This window comes from Porites lutea, chromosome 4 (assembly GCF_958299795.1).
Source record: "Porites lutea chromosome 4, jaPorLute2.1, whole genome shotgun sequence".
Lineage (NCBI taxonomy): Eukaryota > Metazoa > Cnidaria > Anthozoa > Scleractinia > Poritidae > Porites > Porites lutea.
The window spans coordinates 29,670,700-29,687,671 of NC_133204.1; the positions used below are offsets into that span (position 1 = coordinate 29,670,700).

The 16,972-nt window shown below is 40.8% G+C and overlaps 3 protein-coding genes across 3 annotated transcripts in view; 2 read left to right on the forward strand and 1 right to left on the reverse strand.

Moving 5' to 3' along the window:
• The first annotated feature begins 474 nt into the window (after window positions 1–474).
• On the forward strand, window positions 475–11,005 carry LOC140935287 (uncharacterized). The gene is made up of 6 exons (XM_073384835.1): window positions 475–840; window positions 5,183–5,354; window positions 6,815–7,025; window positions 7,540–7,734; window positions 8,870–9,096; window positions 10,290–11,005. Exons 2-6 carry the CDS (start codon window positions 5,256–5,258, stop codon window positions 10,536–10,538), a joined length of 981 nt encoding a protein of 326 aa, XP_073240936.1. The 5' UTR covers window positions 475–840; window positions 5,183–5,255; the 3' UTR covers window positions 10,539–11,005.
• Window positions 11,006–12,160: 1,155 nt separating this feature from the next.
• LOC140934517 (uncharacterized) lies at window positions 12,161–15,120 on the reverse strand. Its single transcript, XM_073384128.1, has 3 exons — window positions 15,058–15,120; window positions 13,183–13,437; window positions 12,161–12,540 (listed from the first exon to the last, which is right to left on the reverse strand). The coding sequence occupies exons 1-3, from the start codon at window positions 15,118–15,120 to the stop codon at window positions 12,178–12,180; spliced, it is 681 nt and encodes a 226-aa protein (XP_073240229.1). The 3' UTR covers window positions 12,161–12,177.
• Window positions 15,121–16,665: 1,545 nt separating this feature from the next.
• Window positions 16,666–16,972, forward strand: part of LOC140933249 (triacylglycerol hydrolase DDHD2-like) — a 32,007-nt gene continuing 31,700 nt past the window's right edge. The window contains exon 1 of the mRNA XM_073382769.1: window positions 16,666–16,859. Within this exon, the coding sequence (XP_073238870.1) occupies window positions 16,679–16,859 (181 nt within the window). The 5' untranslated portion in view covers window positions 16,666–16,678. The remainder of the gene's footprint in view (window positions 16,860–16,972) is intronic.

Consider the following 16,972-nt stretch of genomic DNA (forward strand, 5'->3'; position numbering starts at 1 on the left):
CATGAAATAACTTTTTGACAGATCCTTGCTCACGTTCCCACTTTCTTTAAAAGAAATCCGGACCAATGTAAGTTTCTGGGAAACTGCCCACCTACCCCTCCCCTAAGCTAACATTAACACTTACTTCTCACTTAGGGCAAAATGTTGGCTTAGGGGAGGGGTAGGTGAGCAGTTTCCTAGAAACCTAAATTGATCCAGAAATCCCACTAAGTAAACGAAAAACGCCTGACATTTGGCGCAGTTGACAATCTCGTTCCCAGAGTTCTCTCCTCCCGGTCACTCACCACGTGGTTTAGCGTGTCGTGCTCCAGAGCTTTTCTCACCTTGTCCAGGTGAAACAAAGACTTGTGGCCCTGGGTTGAGAGTGCTTGTCAGGTCCGGTTTTGACTTCCTTTCGATTGCCTAGTCCCCAGGCGTCATTATTCCGCGCGGCCAATACGTTTCAGGTCACGTCATCCAAGCGAAGATGTGAAGATGTTTCTCGCCCGTTCGCCAAGGATACGTCACCGAAGTGAATTGAACGAGAGGGCCTGAGAAAAGGCCGTTCAGGGACAAGGCAATTCTTTTGACAGGTTATTTGTATGCTACCAGTAAATAAACAATACGGTTAATTATTCAGACCACATGGTGAGAGAGCAGATGACTTCAAAACAGGTACTTTGGGACAAAAAAGCGAGGGATCGATGAAAATCATGAACGGTCGCCAAATAACTCAAGCTGATTGAGCTTTTCTTGGCGTGTTTTACTGATATCGTGTGGTTTAATTGGTTTGGTCGCTCCAGTTTGCTCTCTAGGCCGAATCTCAGGATTTGTTTATGGACACACTGGATATTGTTGAAGGTAAAACATGGTAGTTAAGAAGGAAAACGTGCTAAATTAGCATATAATCGAGTAAGACTATCATTACGTACAAGATTCAGTTGAAAAAATCTCTCTTTGATTACCTTTTAAGGTATAGCATGATTTTATTAGCTTTTGAACTCGAGTCTGCTGTTCAACTTTACCGGAAGTCAAATCGCGGTCGTTTGGGTCAGAAACTGTCCAAGTTAGTTTTGGAACTCAGTGCGCCCGACGGACTTATACCGACAAACCATGTTGCCATCGAACGAACGTTTAATCGTACTTGCGCGCTTCATTGACTGTTTTTGTTTAACCATGTGGTGTTTTACAGAAACTTACAAAACAATAGACCAGGCCCCAGTTGTTCAAACGCTGCATAGCGCTATCCACTGGATAAATCACCATCCAACGGATAAGTGTTAGGGAAACCGATTGTGCTATCCAGTCCGGTGGACAGCGTTATCCATCTTTAGAACAACTGGGGCCAGAATGATACATCTCATATGTTGCATTTTCTTAAAACGTCCCCCGGCTATACTAATATTCTTTAATGTAACTTTACAAAGATCGACTAGAACGCCGACTGTACAATGCCATTCAGGTTGTTCCTGTCGTTTCCAGTTTGAATTGTTTCCATTTTACGATAAACCGGCCAAAAAAATGGTCAGAATAATCTTTAAGCCAAACCTTACTTCGATAGTTCAAGTCTCTTTCCATTTTATTTAATTATCTGCAGGTGATCATAAGTATTTTTCAGATTCATCGCTGTAATGACTAAATTACACGACGAATTATCGCCGCAAAAACAAACAAACAAACAAGCTAGCAATTAATAATAGGGTCAGAAAAGTAAACCGATCTTGTGTGCCACCTACCTTCAAAAGGGCGGTTCCTTTTTTAGGGGGTTTGCTTTGAGCTTTCAAAAGGTCTATGAATTTGGTCCGTAGACGCATAATTTGAGAACAATTTAAGTGTTAGTTGTAAAAACATTAACCGTCAATTTTTATTCTAACTGCGTGTCGTTTCTCACCTTGAAAGTATTAAGATCCCTTGTTAACACTTTGAGGTGCTTTGTAGCCCGTCCCAGGCTCCCAAGATGGTAGTGCAGTGCAGTCTTGCAGTAAAAGGTGATGCGAAAAACGCGCGGGGGCTATTTTTGCCCGCCACCGCCCCTTCGCCAGATCAGATTGCGCCCGTCTTATTTTCGCTTGGCAGAGAGGTTAAGCAACGGCGACGGCTACGAAAACATCACTTAAAATGTGAATTCGCGCTGCTTCAAACTTTAACGCGCTTATTCCATCTCGTCCAATTCGTCAAATTTTGGCGAATTTTTTCTGGAGCTGAAGTTTAAAGGGCTTATCAAAGTTGAGGGAAAATATGGAAAGTCGTTGTCTTGTGATCATGTCCTCCACAAAACTTGAAATTAGAAACTTTTACGTCGTAGTCGAGCATCGACGGCAAAGAAGTTTACAAAAATGCGTGATGCATGTGCAAAATTGTTGTTTTGTTGATCTAAACCTTTTGCTATTTTGACGTTCTCGTTGCCGTTGCCTTCGTCGATTGTCGTTGCTTAAGCTCGCTGCTCATAGTGTTTCATGACGTCCTTACCATCTGAGAGCCTGGCCTATAGGCGAGGTGCCTTGTTTCGCCATCAATCTATCCTGATTATGCTGACCCAGATATTTCAAGCTGCAACAGTGGAATTTTGAACTTTTAAAACAACTAATACATACTTTGAACACGTTTCCGACCATCTTTTTTTTTCTGCACTGGGAATTTATCGTTAGTTATTATACAGAAAAAAAAAGTGATAGCTCACTTTAAGAGCAAATGAAGATTTACCTCTGGCGAGCTCCATCCTTAAGGCAAAAGCCTCCATGTTTTAATGTGCGCACGCTAATCTCGCGTGAAATTATGCGCAGTAAGGATGCGCAGTGATATACTAGGAAATAAGCTTAAACCGTGAGACGCATAAAAACCGACTTGTTTAGTGTCAGGCTTACCACCCAATGAGGGGGGTGGTTTTTGGTGTTATACCATTTAAGGGGCTGGAGCCCGTTTCTCGAAAGTCCCGATAATTAACGGGCCCGGTAAGCTGTCTCCGTTTACATTAAAGATCGAGGTTTCAATAGTTTTGCATCTAACATGATAAAACTATCAGTAAATGAAACAAAATGGAGTAGTTTGTTAGCCAGGACCCGCGCTCTTATTCTTTATATTTCGATTTGAATATTTGATTTCGGGCCCGTAAAGTTATCAGGACTTTCGAGAAACGGGCCCCTTGTTCGTTTATTACCGTAATGGGGCATCATTTTCAAAATCTTGGTTTGTGGGGGAGGGGGGGTGGGGGGAGGGCTCATTTTTGGCCCTCTCATCTTCCCATTCGTCCGCAAAAATCGTGAAGACCGTGATCGAGACGATTATACAGAGCTCGAGCTATTATGTAACATCCTTGTCCTGGGTATTTTTTCCAGCAACGTTTAAACAAACTGGTCGGAGTTTTAAAATTACTAGACTCAATCGACTAGATTGACACCTGTTAACCCAGGGATAAGGGATTCCATGTGAAAGGAACGGGGATTCCCGTCCGAAAGCAGCAAGTTTAACCCCTAAACGAGACTATTCTGGGCCTAGTTCAGGCTGTACTGTGTTTGACTTTTAAGATACCATTCTAAAACAGACAGCCAAGTACGTTTTTACGTGATTTTAATTCGGCTATAGACGTTGTTATTAAATGCTTCTTCTTTCTTTTCTTCCTGGACTTTCTTCATTCCCTGAAGAACAGTCCTAAGTGACACTAGGGTGCTATGAAATAGTAGCGTTCCGTCTTGAATGAGCCTAAACGATACTATAACCTACAACTAGTAATAGTTGACACTACAGCTGCCCTCTCGGTCAATAGTATTCTTGCTCGTTGTGTAGCTCTTTGAAGTATACCGATTCATAATGAAGATTTTCACACATATTCCATACAATAGTTGAGATAAATACAGGAAACGCAAGGTTCCATGCACATTTTCGGTTCGATTTACACAGCTTTGATCAAAACATTCTCAATTTCGAGAATAGTTTATTCTAAAACACAAGAAAGGATTTAATTAGAAGTTGAATTTTTCGCTATTTTTCTTTCACTTTTTACATTCCGTTCATTTTATTTACCGGAAAGTAAGCCGTAGAAATTAAAAGGACGTTTGATCAATTCACGCTCGCGCATTCTAGTCTTATTTTAAACTTTATAGCAGAAGGACATCTGCGAGCAGGGAATAAGTCAGCACAGAATGTAATTGTCGGCGAATCAGTCTGTAATCGTCCATCGTTCTGCTTGTGATAAGCTAACCGTTGTTCACTCGTCTTGCTTGTTTGGGGTCTGAGTCTTATTCCGGTCAAAGAGAGAGAAAGAGTGTCTGGGAAGGTTTCCAATCAAAGATTTGTGAACTCGTGCCGCTGGCAAACTCTCCAAGTGTTTTTATATACACAGTTATACGCACCTTATAACTTCATCTGCGCTTAACGAGTGTCTTTTGGTCCATAACTTTCAAAACAACTGCTCCACAGAATGTCACGGATAACACGTAACGCAAAAGAGTATCGAAGTATGACTGCACAATAAATGTCACAAAATCTACCTAGGCGATCCCTTCAGGATTTACGTCATCCTAACCATTTCGTACTTGCGGGCGCAAACAATAGAAACGTCATCATTACCTACCGATTCCTCGCGGCCACTGTTCAAGCAAATCGAGATTTTTTCTCGCATACTGTCTGTATATTTCAACTGTAAGTACTTTCCTTAATATAGGCGCGAGTTACTAGAGTGCCTCCTCGGGATTTCGCCTTCTTGGCGAAATCCCTGCGGGGGCAATTAACCCCGCCCCTCTCTCCTAAACGAGAGGAAGAGTATCCCAGTCAAGCCCCGGGCCCAATCCTGGCTCAACCCCCACCGTCTCATTAATTATACGAGGTCGCGGAAGAATGGCACGACATTTCACGACAAAGGGGAGGTTGCAAGGCAATAGCTTACGTTCGATATATTAAATTCTAACATGACTACGAGGCTTTAGGGAAAAAATTGCAAATTTTTCATGATTCCATTGTCTCGCAATTCCCAGAATAGACTTGAGGAAAAAGAAAACCAAACCAAAGATAGGCAAATGACCTGAAAACCTTGGATTCATGTTAGATTTTTAATATATGATGACATTGTTTTTCTGTAAGATGGCTGAAAGCTATAAAAATTTTCATCAGTGGTAAAAAAAGATATATAGCAAATAATGTGAAATAGCTCCTTTAAATCGAATCATAGAACGTAAACGTTTACTCAAGATGAGTATATGATTTTTAGGATGATTTAGCTGATCTTGTTAAAGTTATAAAGCAACTAAGTACAGTTGCCTGTTGGTTTAAAACGACCTGGAATGGCGGACATGAAATCGAAAGAAAAATGGAGCAAACGAGAGGAAGAAATTGTTGCATTCTATATCCCCCAGGAAGCGGCTGTTGAAAAAAGAACTCAGGTAAGTAATCCGTAAAATGACCATATTTCAGTTTAGAATGCGCGAGTGCGCGGTCAGGCGAAAGTCCTAAAGCGAGGGTGAAAGAGAGCGAGACTAGGGAGAGACTCGAAGAATACGCGCCACTTGGTTTTCTTGCCCCATTTGTTCAAAAGCTGGATAGCGCTATCTACCTTTTTAACAACTGGGACCTGGTGATCTCGCGCGACTTAATTCCCCCTGTCTGCCCTTCAGAGATCAAAAAGAGAGTCAGTGCAAAATATATCTTTACCAGAGTGCAACTGCGAAACACTCAGCTTGTCAGGGAAACAGTTTTCGACTTTACTTGTTACATGTCCACGTGACTTTGATCGAAGAAAGCACTGATTTTGAGAGCAGGCGTTGTTAAAGAAAAAGAATTCATCTACATTCACACTAAATGATTTCTTTTTCGCTTTTGCCTAGTATTTTGGAGCAACTGTCATGCGGCGGATTTATTAGATAGGGGCGTCTAAAAGAAACATAAAAGCGCGTAGGGGCGGGGGGAGGAGGGGGCGTTTATTTGAGGGAGGGCGTCTATTAGATCATTATGGAACTTAAGTACCAGACGTTCTTGATTCACCAACGGTCCAGATCCAGTCCTGGCCGCGCAGAACTGATCGGGGACGCGGTTTGCGCGCGAAATGCCAATCATTAAGCACAACAACCTGAAACCATTACGAACGCCGACAAAATAATTCAGTTGAAAATGCCTTTCAAAGATTTGCCTTAAGTTTTTTTCTTTCTTACGAAGTCCGTGACCGCAGCTCAAGAACGTCTTGACGTGCGCAGTGGCTGTCATGCAGCAAAAATACTTCTTTGGCGTCCGTGGTACCAAAAACGCCTGGTGCTTAAGTTCCCTATTATCGGCATATGACAAGTCTAAGGAGAATGTTTAAATTAATTATTCAAGGAAAACATCGAGGACTTGTTTTTATTTATCTATATTTTACGTCTTCGCCTGCGATTCGTCAGAGACGTTAAATAACAAGACGCCTTAATAGGTGATGCTGGGCTGCTGTGGTCAAATACTTTCTATTGTGAGTGTGCAGCTAGTCCTAACTACTCCTATCCCAAGAAATAGAGAGATAAAGGTGCATTTGTTCGGAATTAAAGTGACGGGGATCATGGAAAGGGTCCAAAAACAAGACCCCCAAAAAGACCCCCTCCCCTTTGGAAATTACCCATCCCCTCCCAAGAAATTAAAATGAGCAGCCTTAATGCAGGGGGTAGGTCACGCATTGCCTTCTGGGTGATCCATCCGCCATTTTGTGTTTTTTTGTCGAAGGATCGAAGCTCCTTTTATAATTTGGCTGTGCCTCAGGCAGCCCTATAATGAAATGAAAGAGCCCAAGTGAAAACCACATCGTATGATATAGGCCATATGTAAAAAGAACTTTCTCATTAAAATGAAGATAATCAAAAGCTGTGTTATTTTATTTCAGGGAACCGCTGTTGTTCCTCTCATTAAGTTCTTTTCATTCCTCTGCCTTCTTCTTGGATTTGCTCTATTCGCCCTCCACATGGAATTCCATCCTTCCTTCACTACAGCGTGGTTTAGTAATGCATTAGATGAACCGTCAGATATTGGAACCCTTGACTGGGGACCCGAGACAACAAAACAGACAGATGTAAAACGGGAAGGTAGTACTGGAGGTAAGTTTATTACATGAAGGTAGTACGTAATAAATGCTGTTCGAAAATACAGTTGGGGACGCAGACCCAGCCTGAGAAAACAGTCAACATTTCGCAACGCCAGCGGTGCTTTCCCCGCAGAATTTGCTTTATCCATCAGAAGCACTACCCAGATCTGGGTAGTAACACTTTGTCAGTATGGAATTTCTGCGCTCGTTTCTAATACGTCATTTTGCGGGGAAACCACCGATGGCGTTGCAAAATTTCGGCTCTTTTCTCAAACTAACGTAGACCCGGTGTTTTGGCCCATCTTTTCATGGAAAATTATAAAACCTTCGGCCCAAAAAGTGGTCGCGGTCGCTTACGACTGTAGGATTTCCTTTTAATAGTTCCGTGTGTCAACTGATTTGCTTATTTTTTCCCTCCCACTGAGAGATAAGAAACAGCAATGTAGCTCAGACGATGTTTTCCGAAGGTTTAAAATCTATTTTTCACCGAATTATTTATTGAATTATTCTTTTCCATACCACACCAGAAGTCTTAGATGCCCTGCCGTTGCTGGCGGTATGGGGTTTATGGGGTCCTTGGAGCGCATGCAGTAAGCAGAAGTACTGCCAGGAAGGACAACAGCATCGCCGCAGAATATGTATAACTCTCGAGGACTCCGCTCACTGCGTGGGTGTTTCCATGGAGGCACGAGACTGTCCAGCGGCCTCTTGTGTCCATGCATGTAAGCAGACAAACTTGAAGAAGATTAAAACGGGTTCAAATTGTGGGTTTTTGAAAACCTATCTGTTTTTCACAGTTAATTTTTGCTGTTTTTAACGTTAAATGGATGTAATACGTAATGCTTGGGAAGTATATTTGATGGAAAAGAAGCTGTGATTTTTTCGTTGAGTAAATTTTTCGTCAGTGTTAAGTTCCATAGCGCATAAGGAAGCGTAATTGGCGATAACCCCGCGACTGAGAACCTGAATTTCTCCAAGTTAGCCAAAAACGGTTCTTTTTATAAAAAATGGTAGTTAGCACAAGTTTAGGCCATTTAGGTTCTTAAATAGGTTCTTACTTTCTGAAGAGTATTTAGTGGTTCAGCTTATTCCTCACATAAAATCTGCATACCAAATTAGTAGTTATGTAAAAATGACCATAAAAAGAAGTTGAGCACTGACCTCAAGAACTTTGAAGTTCTACTTCAGAACATACCATAAATGTATTGAAATTGTACCAATAACAAATTTATTTGATTTTAAACATTGGTAGTTACATTGCAGTTGGAGTGATAAGGCACCTATGTCTCCAAAGAGACCTATCTTATTTGCTCAAGTGTGCGGAATTTTTTCATAGTTTTTAGAAAATATCTAAATAAGAACTCGGTTTCAAAATAAGTTTAGGCTAAAAGGGTTCTCATTATTAAGAGGGGACTTAACTGGTAATTATTAACCTAACGCGGGTTCTTAAACCGATTCAGGTTCTTAGTTGCGGGGTTTTACTGTACTATTAAAATGAACTAGACGTGAGCCGTGACACAGCCCTATTTTAAACTTCTGTCTGTACCTGTTTCGAAAAGAAAAGTGATCAACGAAAGGAAAAATGTATCTCCGACCTTTTAAGGGCGTAAAATTCAGGCAAAGATACCATCGCTATGCTTGTTATGCTTCTTCTTAGACTTTCTAGCCTTAACGGCCAAGGTGATACATGAGCCAACCCAGGCCAACGGATACAGAGGTCACCTGTGCAACTATGTCTCTGTATGCGCGTTTAAGACTTCGAAACGTTTGTTTCCCGCTGCAGAACTACGTCATTTTTTATCACCTTGGCGACTCCTATCATCAGTTAAATATAACGAATAATTTTCGCCTTTGCAGATAGTACACCGCCCGTTCTCGCAGACCAATCACCGGCGCCCGCAACATCGTTTCTCGGTCAGGAGTGTAACGCCACAGTTAAATACTCGGCCAGCGGGAAATACAGTGACCTCATTCCTGGTGCCGTGTATCATCTGTTCCCTTCCGCTAAGAAGATGCTAAAAAGTGGATTCTTTGCTGTACAGGTCCTACCAAAAATTCTAGAGAAAGAGTCTTCAATAACAAAGGTACCACTATACAAACAGAAGAAAATAATCAAGGCTCCACTGACTCTCCAAGACCGTATACAGCTATTTCGAGAAAGTTGTCGGAAAAAGTGCACGCGACAATCCCGAAAGGCATCGTGGGTGGTTTTAAGTTCACTGTTCCTTAAAGAAATCTGAAAAAATTGGTACGAAAGGCCGTGGAAATGTGTTTGCGAGTGCTAAAGGAAAGCAACAAAAGTAGATTCGACGGGTACAGTCGGCAGAAACAGTGTATTGATCATATCCCATATTACCTTTCGGGATTGTCGCGTGCACATTTTTCCGACAACCTTTCTCGAAATAGCTGTATTAGACTAGGCACCCAAGGAGGGCATGTGGCTATTTACAGAAAACGGGGATGCAATTAATGGAATTTGTTTTCAACCCCAAAACACCTTGTATATTTTCTCAAACTGTGTTATTCCTTAAATTGAAGAAATAAGCAAGATCGTCGAAAAGGATTCTCGAAGCATCTTTTGAGCATCATGCCCAGGCGTTATTGTTTATACGGGCTCACATACCTAAACACTAACGGTAGAATAGTGAAACGTAGCCACAGAACTTTAGAAAACTTGTTAGTTACTTAATCAATATTCTGCCAATCACCTAGTCAGTCGCCATGGCAGCGTTTCCAACTGTCTGTTAGCTTGGCCAGACGGACAGGTGAACAATACGTCAGTCAGACAATTAGCCGGACATTCGGTTCGGTCGGCCAGTCAGTCAGTTAATCAGTTAGTCAGACAGTTGGTGAGCGGTTAGTCAGACAGTAAAACAATTAGTCCGTCATTCGGTCAGACAGTCGATCGATCAGTCAGTGAGTCAGTCAGTCAGTCAGTCAGACAGTCAGTTAGTCAGCCAGTCAGGTGGCCTGTCAGTCACTCAATCAGTAATGTCAATCAGTCAATTTCGTTAAACCATTCTAATCAGTGAGAAAGTGTAGGCCTTTTTCAGAAATACCATAATATTCTTTGTTGCATAAGCATATATATTGTAAGTCCCAAGAGAAATTGAAAACAATGCTCGTGCAATATTTTGGGAGGACAACAAAAAGTATTATGGTATTTTTGAAAAAAGCCTGTTCTCACCATGACATTCAGTTAGGCAGTTAGTTAGCTATCAACAGTCAGCAATAATTGCCCAAGATAATTCAATGTGTCTATACCTCTCATTGACAGGTATGTTTTGAGCCTTTTGGCCTATGGTCCGTCTCAGCAGCACGAAAAGTGTTCCATCTCAACAGGGCCACCAGAGCATCCCTCAAGGAACTTAAATCAAGTCGTCTGGTTGGACTAGCTATATCTCTTCAATCCGACGGGACTTTATACGGGGTACTTTTGGCCACAGGAAGTCCCGGAGGACTCTACAGTTACGTTTATTACAGGAGATTTCGCGGAAGAAGCTTTCATGAAGAGATATCTTTTTAAATGACTTGCAATTTTTTTTCCTTACTCCCGCGGGGTGATTATATTTTTTATCTAGATGTGTCATTGATTGAAGCGTCTTTTTGTATCGCCTCCAAGAAACATCGATATCTTCGACCACAGTTTGTAAAAATAGCATCGCAATGTTGGCGTACATACATCATCAAAGGTTGCGCACCATTTCGGTGTGAATTCTGTCGCGAAAGGGCAAAATGGTTGGTGGCAGATTTCTTGGGAAATGAAAAATTTGAAGAACGAGAGAAAAACAAGACAAAAACAACAACAAAAGCAGATTCTGAAAAAGACCCAGACCAAATAGAAGGACATCTAGGGAAAACAGCTATAGGACGAGAAAAGCAAATTCAGATAGTTGATTGCACAATAATAGAAATAGCCTCTTTTCTGAGAAACGTGTAGGAGGACTTTGAACCAAATGCACCCTTCTGGGTCAAACTCTGATCCCTCCTCTATAAGTAAGCTTAAGTAGAACGCTATTCGCTATTCGAGTAAAGAGCTTCTTTGCCGACACACATGATTATGGCTGCTAATAAATGAACATTTTTATAAACTTTTGACAGTTTTTTTTGTTAAAAATGAAGTCAATTGTATTTCAGCATACCCAGCATTCAATTTACAATTTAAAACGTCCTCAACGTTGATGACATTATTTATAACGACAAAATATAATAGTTTTTTGAATGTAAGGAATTTTTTGTCGGTAAAATGGGGGTTTCTTGGTGTTGCGGACACCAATGACGTAATACAAAAGATTGAAGAGACACTGAACAATACCCACACCACAACACAAAAGCTAACCAACAATAGTTTCCGCAACACCAAGAAACACCCGGTAAAATGCATGATTGTGTGGTATCGTACGATTTGGTGTCAGTGTACTAGTAGTAACGTCATTGATTATTTTCACCGAGACATAATGCACCTTGTTTAATTCCCCCCCCCCCCCCCAAAAAAAAAAATAAAAAATGCCTACCCTTTGTTTCCAATTTCTCCTGGGTATTACAAACCTCCCAGAGAAATCGAAGGCAATGCACTGATATGCAAACTTTTGGGGGTAAACAAGGTCCATTATGGTATCGTTCAAAATGGTCAATTTGTGTGTTTGCGTTCAGTGTTCCCTCAATGTCATACATTGAGTCATTCATTTTGCAAGATTCAAAGACAATTTTTTAACGCCATATAACGGAGGGTGACTTAGAATTTTCTTCAAGCACGTTCGAGAAAAAATGAATGATTTGAAAGCGAAGTGAAAGACATGGAACTCGCGGTTGATGTCACAATGACCTTTTGGCCGAAAAAGTGGTGGTTAGCAATGAAATAAAAAATAAAATAATAAGAAAAGAATAGAAACACACAAATAAAAAAAGGCGCGTATTAAAATGTCTTGGAAAAGGTATAAAAGGTGGTAGTATAATTTATTTCATGTACTTTAAAAGAGATTATATAATTTACAAAATCCAATTAAAGAAATCAAGAAAAAGGCATCTACAACATGCACGCCACCAAGCATTGTCTTGATGATGCAGAGACTGGAGTGTCCTGGATGTGTAAAATGCTGAACGTTTGGAGCGCCTTAGATTTCTGATTAAATTATCCTAGTTGTAAAGAGAGGCGTTTACAATTGTCATAGCTCTACGACCTTTTCTTTCGATTGCCTCATGGGAATGATCAGAACGAGTTCTCTGCTCAAATCCAACATCCTGTGAAAAACCTTGAAACCAAACACGGTGAAGGTAAGGGAGGAGGCAAACAAAACCAACGTAAATAATAACAGCAGCACTAGAAGGAGGCTGTAAACCTGGCTTCTCGGCTCGTCATTCACTTCCTCTGTTTCGTGTAGAATACTGTTAAAAAAACTGCTAGTTATTTTGATGACGTAGTAGAGAAATGGAATCTCTAGTAGCAGGAGAAAAAGGTTGATCAGTCCCAGGACAAGCACGCCCTTTTCACTGCTGCTTAGCATGCCGAAGACATTTCCAAATTGAAGCTGAAATTTAATATAAGAAGAGATGTTACCCACATGTTCCAACTTTTCTATTACTGCATTTTTGTTTTCCTAGCAGTAAGCACGTGCACTCCTCACACATAGAGCTACAGCTGTAAATGACCTTTCCTTGCTCTTATTCATCCCGTGCGAGCCTTTTCAAAGCTCATGATTCGATAGAGCGCCTGTCCAGATCGCCGAAACGACGCGACAAATTCTGGTTGGGATGTTAATGGAACACATGTTCCACTGGAAAATTCCCGGGAATAAGTTGAATTTTGAAAAAGTAGTCCTGTTTTCCCGTTCGAAATTTTTCCGGTGAAAAAGCATGTTCCATTTACTAGTTTTCACAAGGAATTACCACTTCCAGGCTATTCACGGCGATATATATCTGTACCATCATTTTGAATTTTGGAGACTAGATTATAAACGAATGGAACTTATGTCAAATGGAACACGTTCTTCACTCCATGGACCTTTACATGGAAGTTTTCGAACGTTTTTGGCCCCTTATATCGTTAGTTTTTACTTATCTGATGTATGTCAAAATCACTAATTAAAAGCGAGTGAGAATTTTCTATCAGTCATAAAAAACTGATGATAATGATAAAATTCCAATAATGCAAAATTAAAATAATAACCAACCTCATTAAAGGGCTTAAACCTTCTCTTGGTCACAAACTTAAAATGACATAATTCACAGGTGTCCTGATTACGCATGTTCAGCCACTTCTCCATGCAGAACTTGTGGACGAAACCGAGGCTACCCCTGCATTCACAGGGGCTAACAAGGAGTTCTCCAACATCCTTATCACTGGAATTCCCGGATATTTGGCAGATCCGACAAGTTGGTGCAGTAATTTCCAGTGAATGACTGCTAAGGCAGTCAATTGAGAATACCTTAAGTCAAAAGAATACGTTTTATCAGAACCTCATTACCCGAAGCCGTGGCATCTCCCATTCATGAGGGCCGTAGGTTAGAAAACTGTAATAGGTTATTGCGCTTCCCTCTTTAAATAAAGTTATCGTATTGTATTGTATTCATACCAGACCCATGTCACGCGCGGGCGCGGCGTTTTCACGGACCTGTTTAATATTGTTTTGCGATACGTTTTAGAGCAATTTTCCTGCGAAAATGGAAGGCTCCGCTCCGTTAATTGGTCTGTAGGTTTTATCTGACGGAGGTACTTGGAAGAAGTTGTAAATTGGCGGCACAATCGTGCTTGAAATAAACTGAAAATGGGTGAAAATGCCGTGAAAAGAGTGCACAGTGACTGAAGCTGCTTGTTGCTCGATCCGCGGTTATGGACTGCTGACCGTGGAAACTCAATGAAGCCGCCACATTCAAGGTACCAGCATGTGGCGGCTGCTTAATGGATGATCGTCGCAGTGAACGAAATTTATGCAATTTCGTAAAGAAGCTTGAAAAAAAAAATCAGGACTTCAACGGGGTTTGAACCCGTGACCTCGCGATACCGGTGCAATGCTCTACCAACTGAGCTATGAAGCCACTGACGTTGAGAGCAGGTCAATTGTGGGTTCATAAGTTCCCGTGAAAGAAATGAGTGTTAATGATATATGAAATAAATCATATATGAACTGCGGAAATGAAATGAAGATGAAGAAATGATCGTCGCAGTGAAGAGGTTCGTCATAAATTAGCATTCATGAGCATAATCTTTGCTGAAACATCACTTTATTTTGAATCAAACTCGTGAAGGGAGCTGCAGCATTACTGAGCCACAATCGCCGGTGTCACCTTCCATCTCTGAACTGTATTTTTCTTCACCATATTCTTGAAATAAGGCGAAACTCAGTGTATCAAGCGCTTAGTGGCCTCTAAACAGAGGTAACGACAAAAGAAAAACTTCGCTCGTTGGCACGACCAAAAGGTGGACGCGGCCGCTTAATGGAAATTTAAATGTCTGTTTAAACCTTGTCAATGCAAGACCAAAAAGCAAATCTTATTCAGTGTCTTGCGACGAACATGACGCAAAAAGAAAAAAAAAAGATCGACAAAATTGATAAATGGCGCCATTTAACTGACTATTTCGGGTCGTCTTAAAACTACAACCACTTTTTTAAAAGGCGGAATAGCCTCTGAGGAAAGTTTGTAGTACTGTGTTCATGGTTAGAAAGAGGCACTTCTCTCCTACGTTTGTCAGAATTGATACTTAAGAAAGCACGCCCTGATGGCATTTCATCTTTACAATCACTTCTTGACGGGCATTGCTTTCACTATTCCTTCTTCTTAATTACGTTTCTCACACTTTTTCTTATTCAGGCAGAATAAAGGTGCTGCATTTATGCTCATTATTTGCATTAGTAATAAAACCGTACTTTCTATAGTTACTCTGGCTTCGGTCTTCGAAGCTTTTCATTATGTTTGATCACTGCAAAATTAGTTAAACTGAAGCCATTCATTACTACTTAAGACTTCTGAATCCGGGGTCTTAAAAATGAATCTTTGTGAACATAAAATTGAAGACTGAAAGACACATATAGTAGACAAAAACTCACCGATTGGTTTTGTTCACTTGTAGATTGGAAACTATCTTCAGAAGGGATGTCTTTTAGCTCCATTAGTTAAACCGCCTAAAAATGTAACTTTTAATTTTGTGTTCGAAGTCGCGTCAGTGAAAGAAAATTCGTTATGATCGTGATAAACGACTCGCGATTCAAAGTACGCGTGATACGTTCGGAACGCTTTTTGTACTGCGGAATACTGGTAGAGCGACTGAAATCCTTCATATTGAGATTTAAAACACAATAAACCTTATCACCCCTGACGATTTTTTATGTAAAGACACAGTCAAAGCCATTTGAATAAAATGCTTTTTGCTTTGTTTCCAAGTTTCTTTTCTTTATATTTTTTCAATTGTTTTTGTTTGAATAGCTCAACAGTGCCCACCAATTTTAAGGTTACGGGATACCTTCAGATGACAAATTTTGTTAAAAAATTTTGACTCTTGTCTCTTAGTAAAGTTTTAGTGTGGTCTTTATGAGAAATACAGATAAATGGAAAAGAGTGAATATTGGCGGAGAAATGACGGTTTTTCGCTAGTACCGGCCGGAAGTAAAAGTTACTCTTTTGATTGACAGCCCTATGGTGTTTTTCGCCAATTTCGCGGGAATTTCCATGGTCGGTGGATGAATAATCAGGAATGTTTTTCTTTTAGTTAGCCGGACTCAACGAAACTTCTTTATTTGTTTTGTTTGTTGTCAGTGGACAAGTGCAAAAAAGCGCACAAAGTGAAGGACGAAAGGGACGATAGGGAGTCTCAAGGAACAACGACATGACAGAAGAGTATCAACTAGCAACGAAAGAAATTTCTTTAAAAATTTTTCGATCCGCATTTGACAATAACAGAAAATGGACTGAGAACACTTCGACCATTGTCTTAGCTTAGTCCTGCTGAGTCATGGAGCGCTTCATGCAGAGTGGTCAGAGTCAGCCTAAATAAAAATCATAAATAAGTATTAAATTTCTCATTTATTTGCCAAGTAAAAGAAAAACTTATAAAGCTATTTACTAGACCTGAAATAAAAGAAAACTACCCGTTACCCAGTCGGTTACATCGCTAATTATATCATCCTCTCTCTATGAAAAACATTGCTGTCAGTTTAGCCCTCGAAGGTGATTCGCACCTTCGCATTAAAAAAACTCGTTAAAAATTCGACAGTGCATTTTTTCAAGCATTTTTTTGGTTTATTTACAAGCTTTAATTTGATATACGATTTTAAATATCCGCAAATTACTGCAATTTAGCTGGAACATGCTACATTACTTGATAGTGTGACACCCCCGAAGTTATCTGGTAACCTGCGACTTCGGTCACTTTGAAACTGACGCTGGGCCCCATTTTTCTACACATATCAAGAGCCGGAGTTTCGAGCTTTTATGCAAGCGCAAAGGCTAGAGTCCAGGCTCTTGAGATTTATGTCAAAATATAAGGATTTGTATGGACCAAGAAACAGCCCCTGGATCTTACTTAGGGTCCGCCCTGGGGTCTGCACACGAACGAAACAGGACATGACTCAATGAGCATCCAAAGTTCGTCCGTGTCTGTGTCCCGTGGTCGTGGGTTGCGCTATGAGCCCGCGATCTCACCGCATTTTTCTGACGTGTCCATTTTCCAAGATGGCGGACAGACAGAAGGCACAGAACTTTGATTCAGGTCAAAAACCTGCTCCTTTACATGGAATTTCTTTGGCAGATTTTGGAGGAAATTTAAATTTTGGACCAACTCTCGTGCCAGCATCCCAAACTCCACCAATTTCCTCGATAATACAACCCACTGCAACCACGTCCTCGAGTAGAGGTATGAACCAACTTTCACCAGTGTTTTCACCCATAAAGCTTAGTAATGCCTCACGTGACGCTCCTCTTTAGTCATATACGGTGTAGTCAAAGATTGTCTTTGCATTCAGCTGG

Excerpts from the sequence above, each read along its gene's own strand:
- LOC140935287 (XM_073384835.1), top strand. The coding sequence starts at position 5,256 with ATGGCGGACATGAAATCGAAAGAAAAATGGAGCAAACGAGAGGAAGAA. Across the intron at positions 5,355-6,814 it reads CTGTTGAAAAAAGAACTCAG|GGAACCGCTGTTGTTCCTCT; the intron begins GTAAGTAATCCG and ends ATTTTATTTCAG. Across the intron at positions 7,735-8,869 it reads GGCCTCTTGTGTCCATGCAT|ATAGTACACCGCCCGTTCTC; the intron begins GTAAGCAGACAA and ends TCGCCTTTGCAG.
- LOC140934517 (XM_073384128.1), bottom strand. The coding sequence starts at position 15,120 with ATGGAGCTAAAAGACATCCCTTCTGAAGATAGTTTCCAATCTACAAGT. Across the intron at positions 13,438-15,057 it reads CAAGTGAACAAAACCAATCG|GTATTCTCAATTGACTGCCT; the intron begins GTGAGTTTTTGT and ends TTTTGACTTAAG. Across the intron at positions 12,541-13,182 it reads GGTTTAAGCCCTTTAATGAG|CTTCAATTTGGAAATGTCTT; the intron begins GTTGGTTATTAT and ends ATTAAATTTCAG.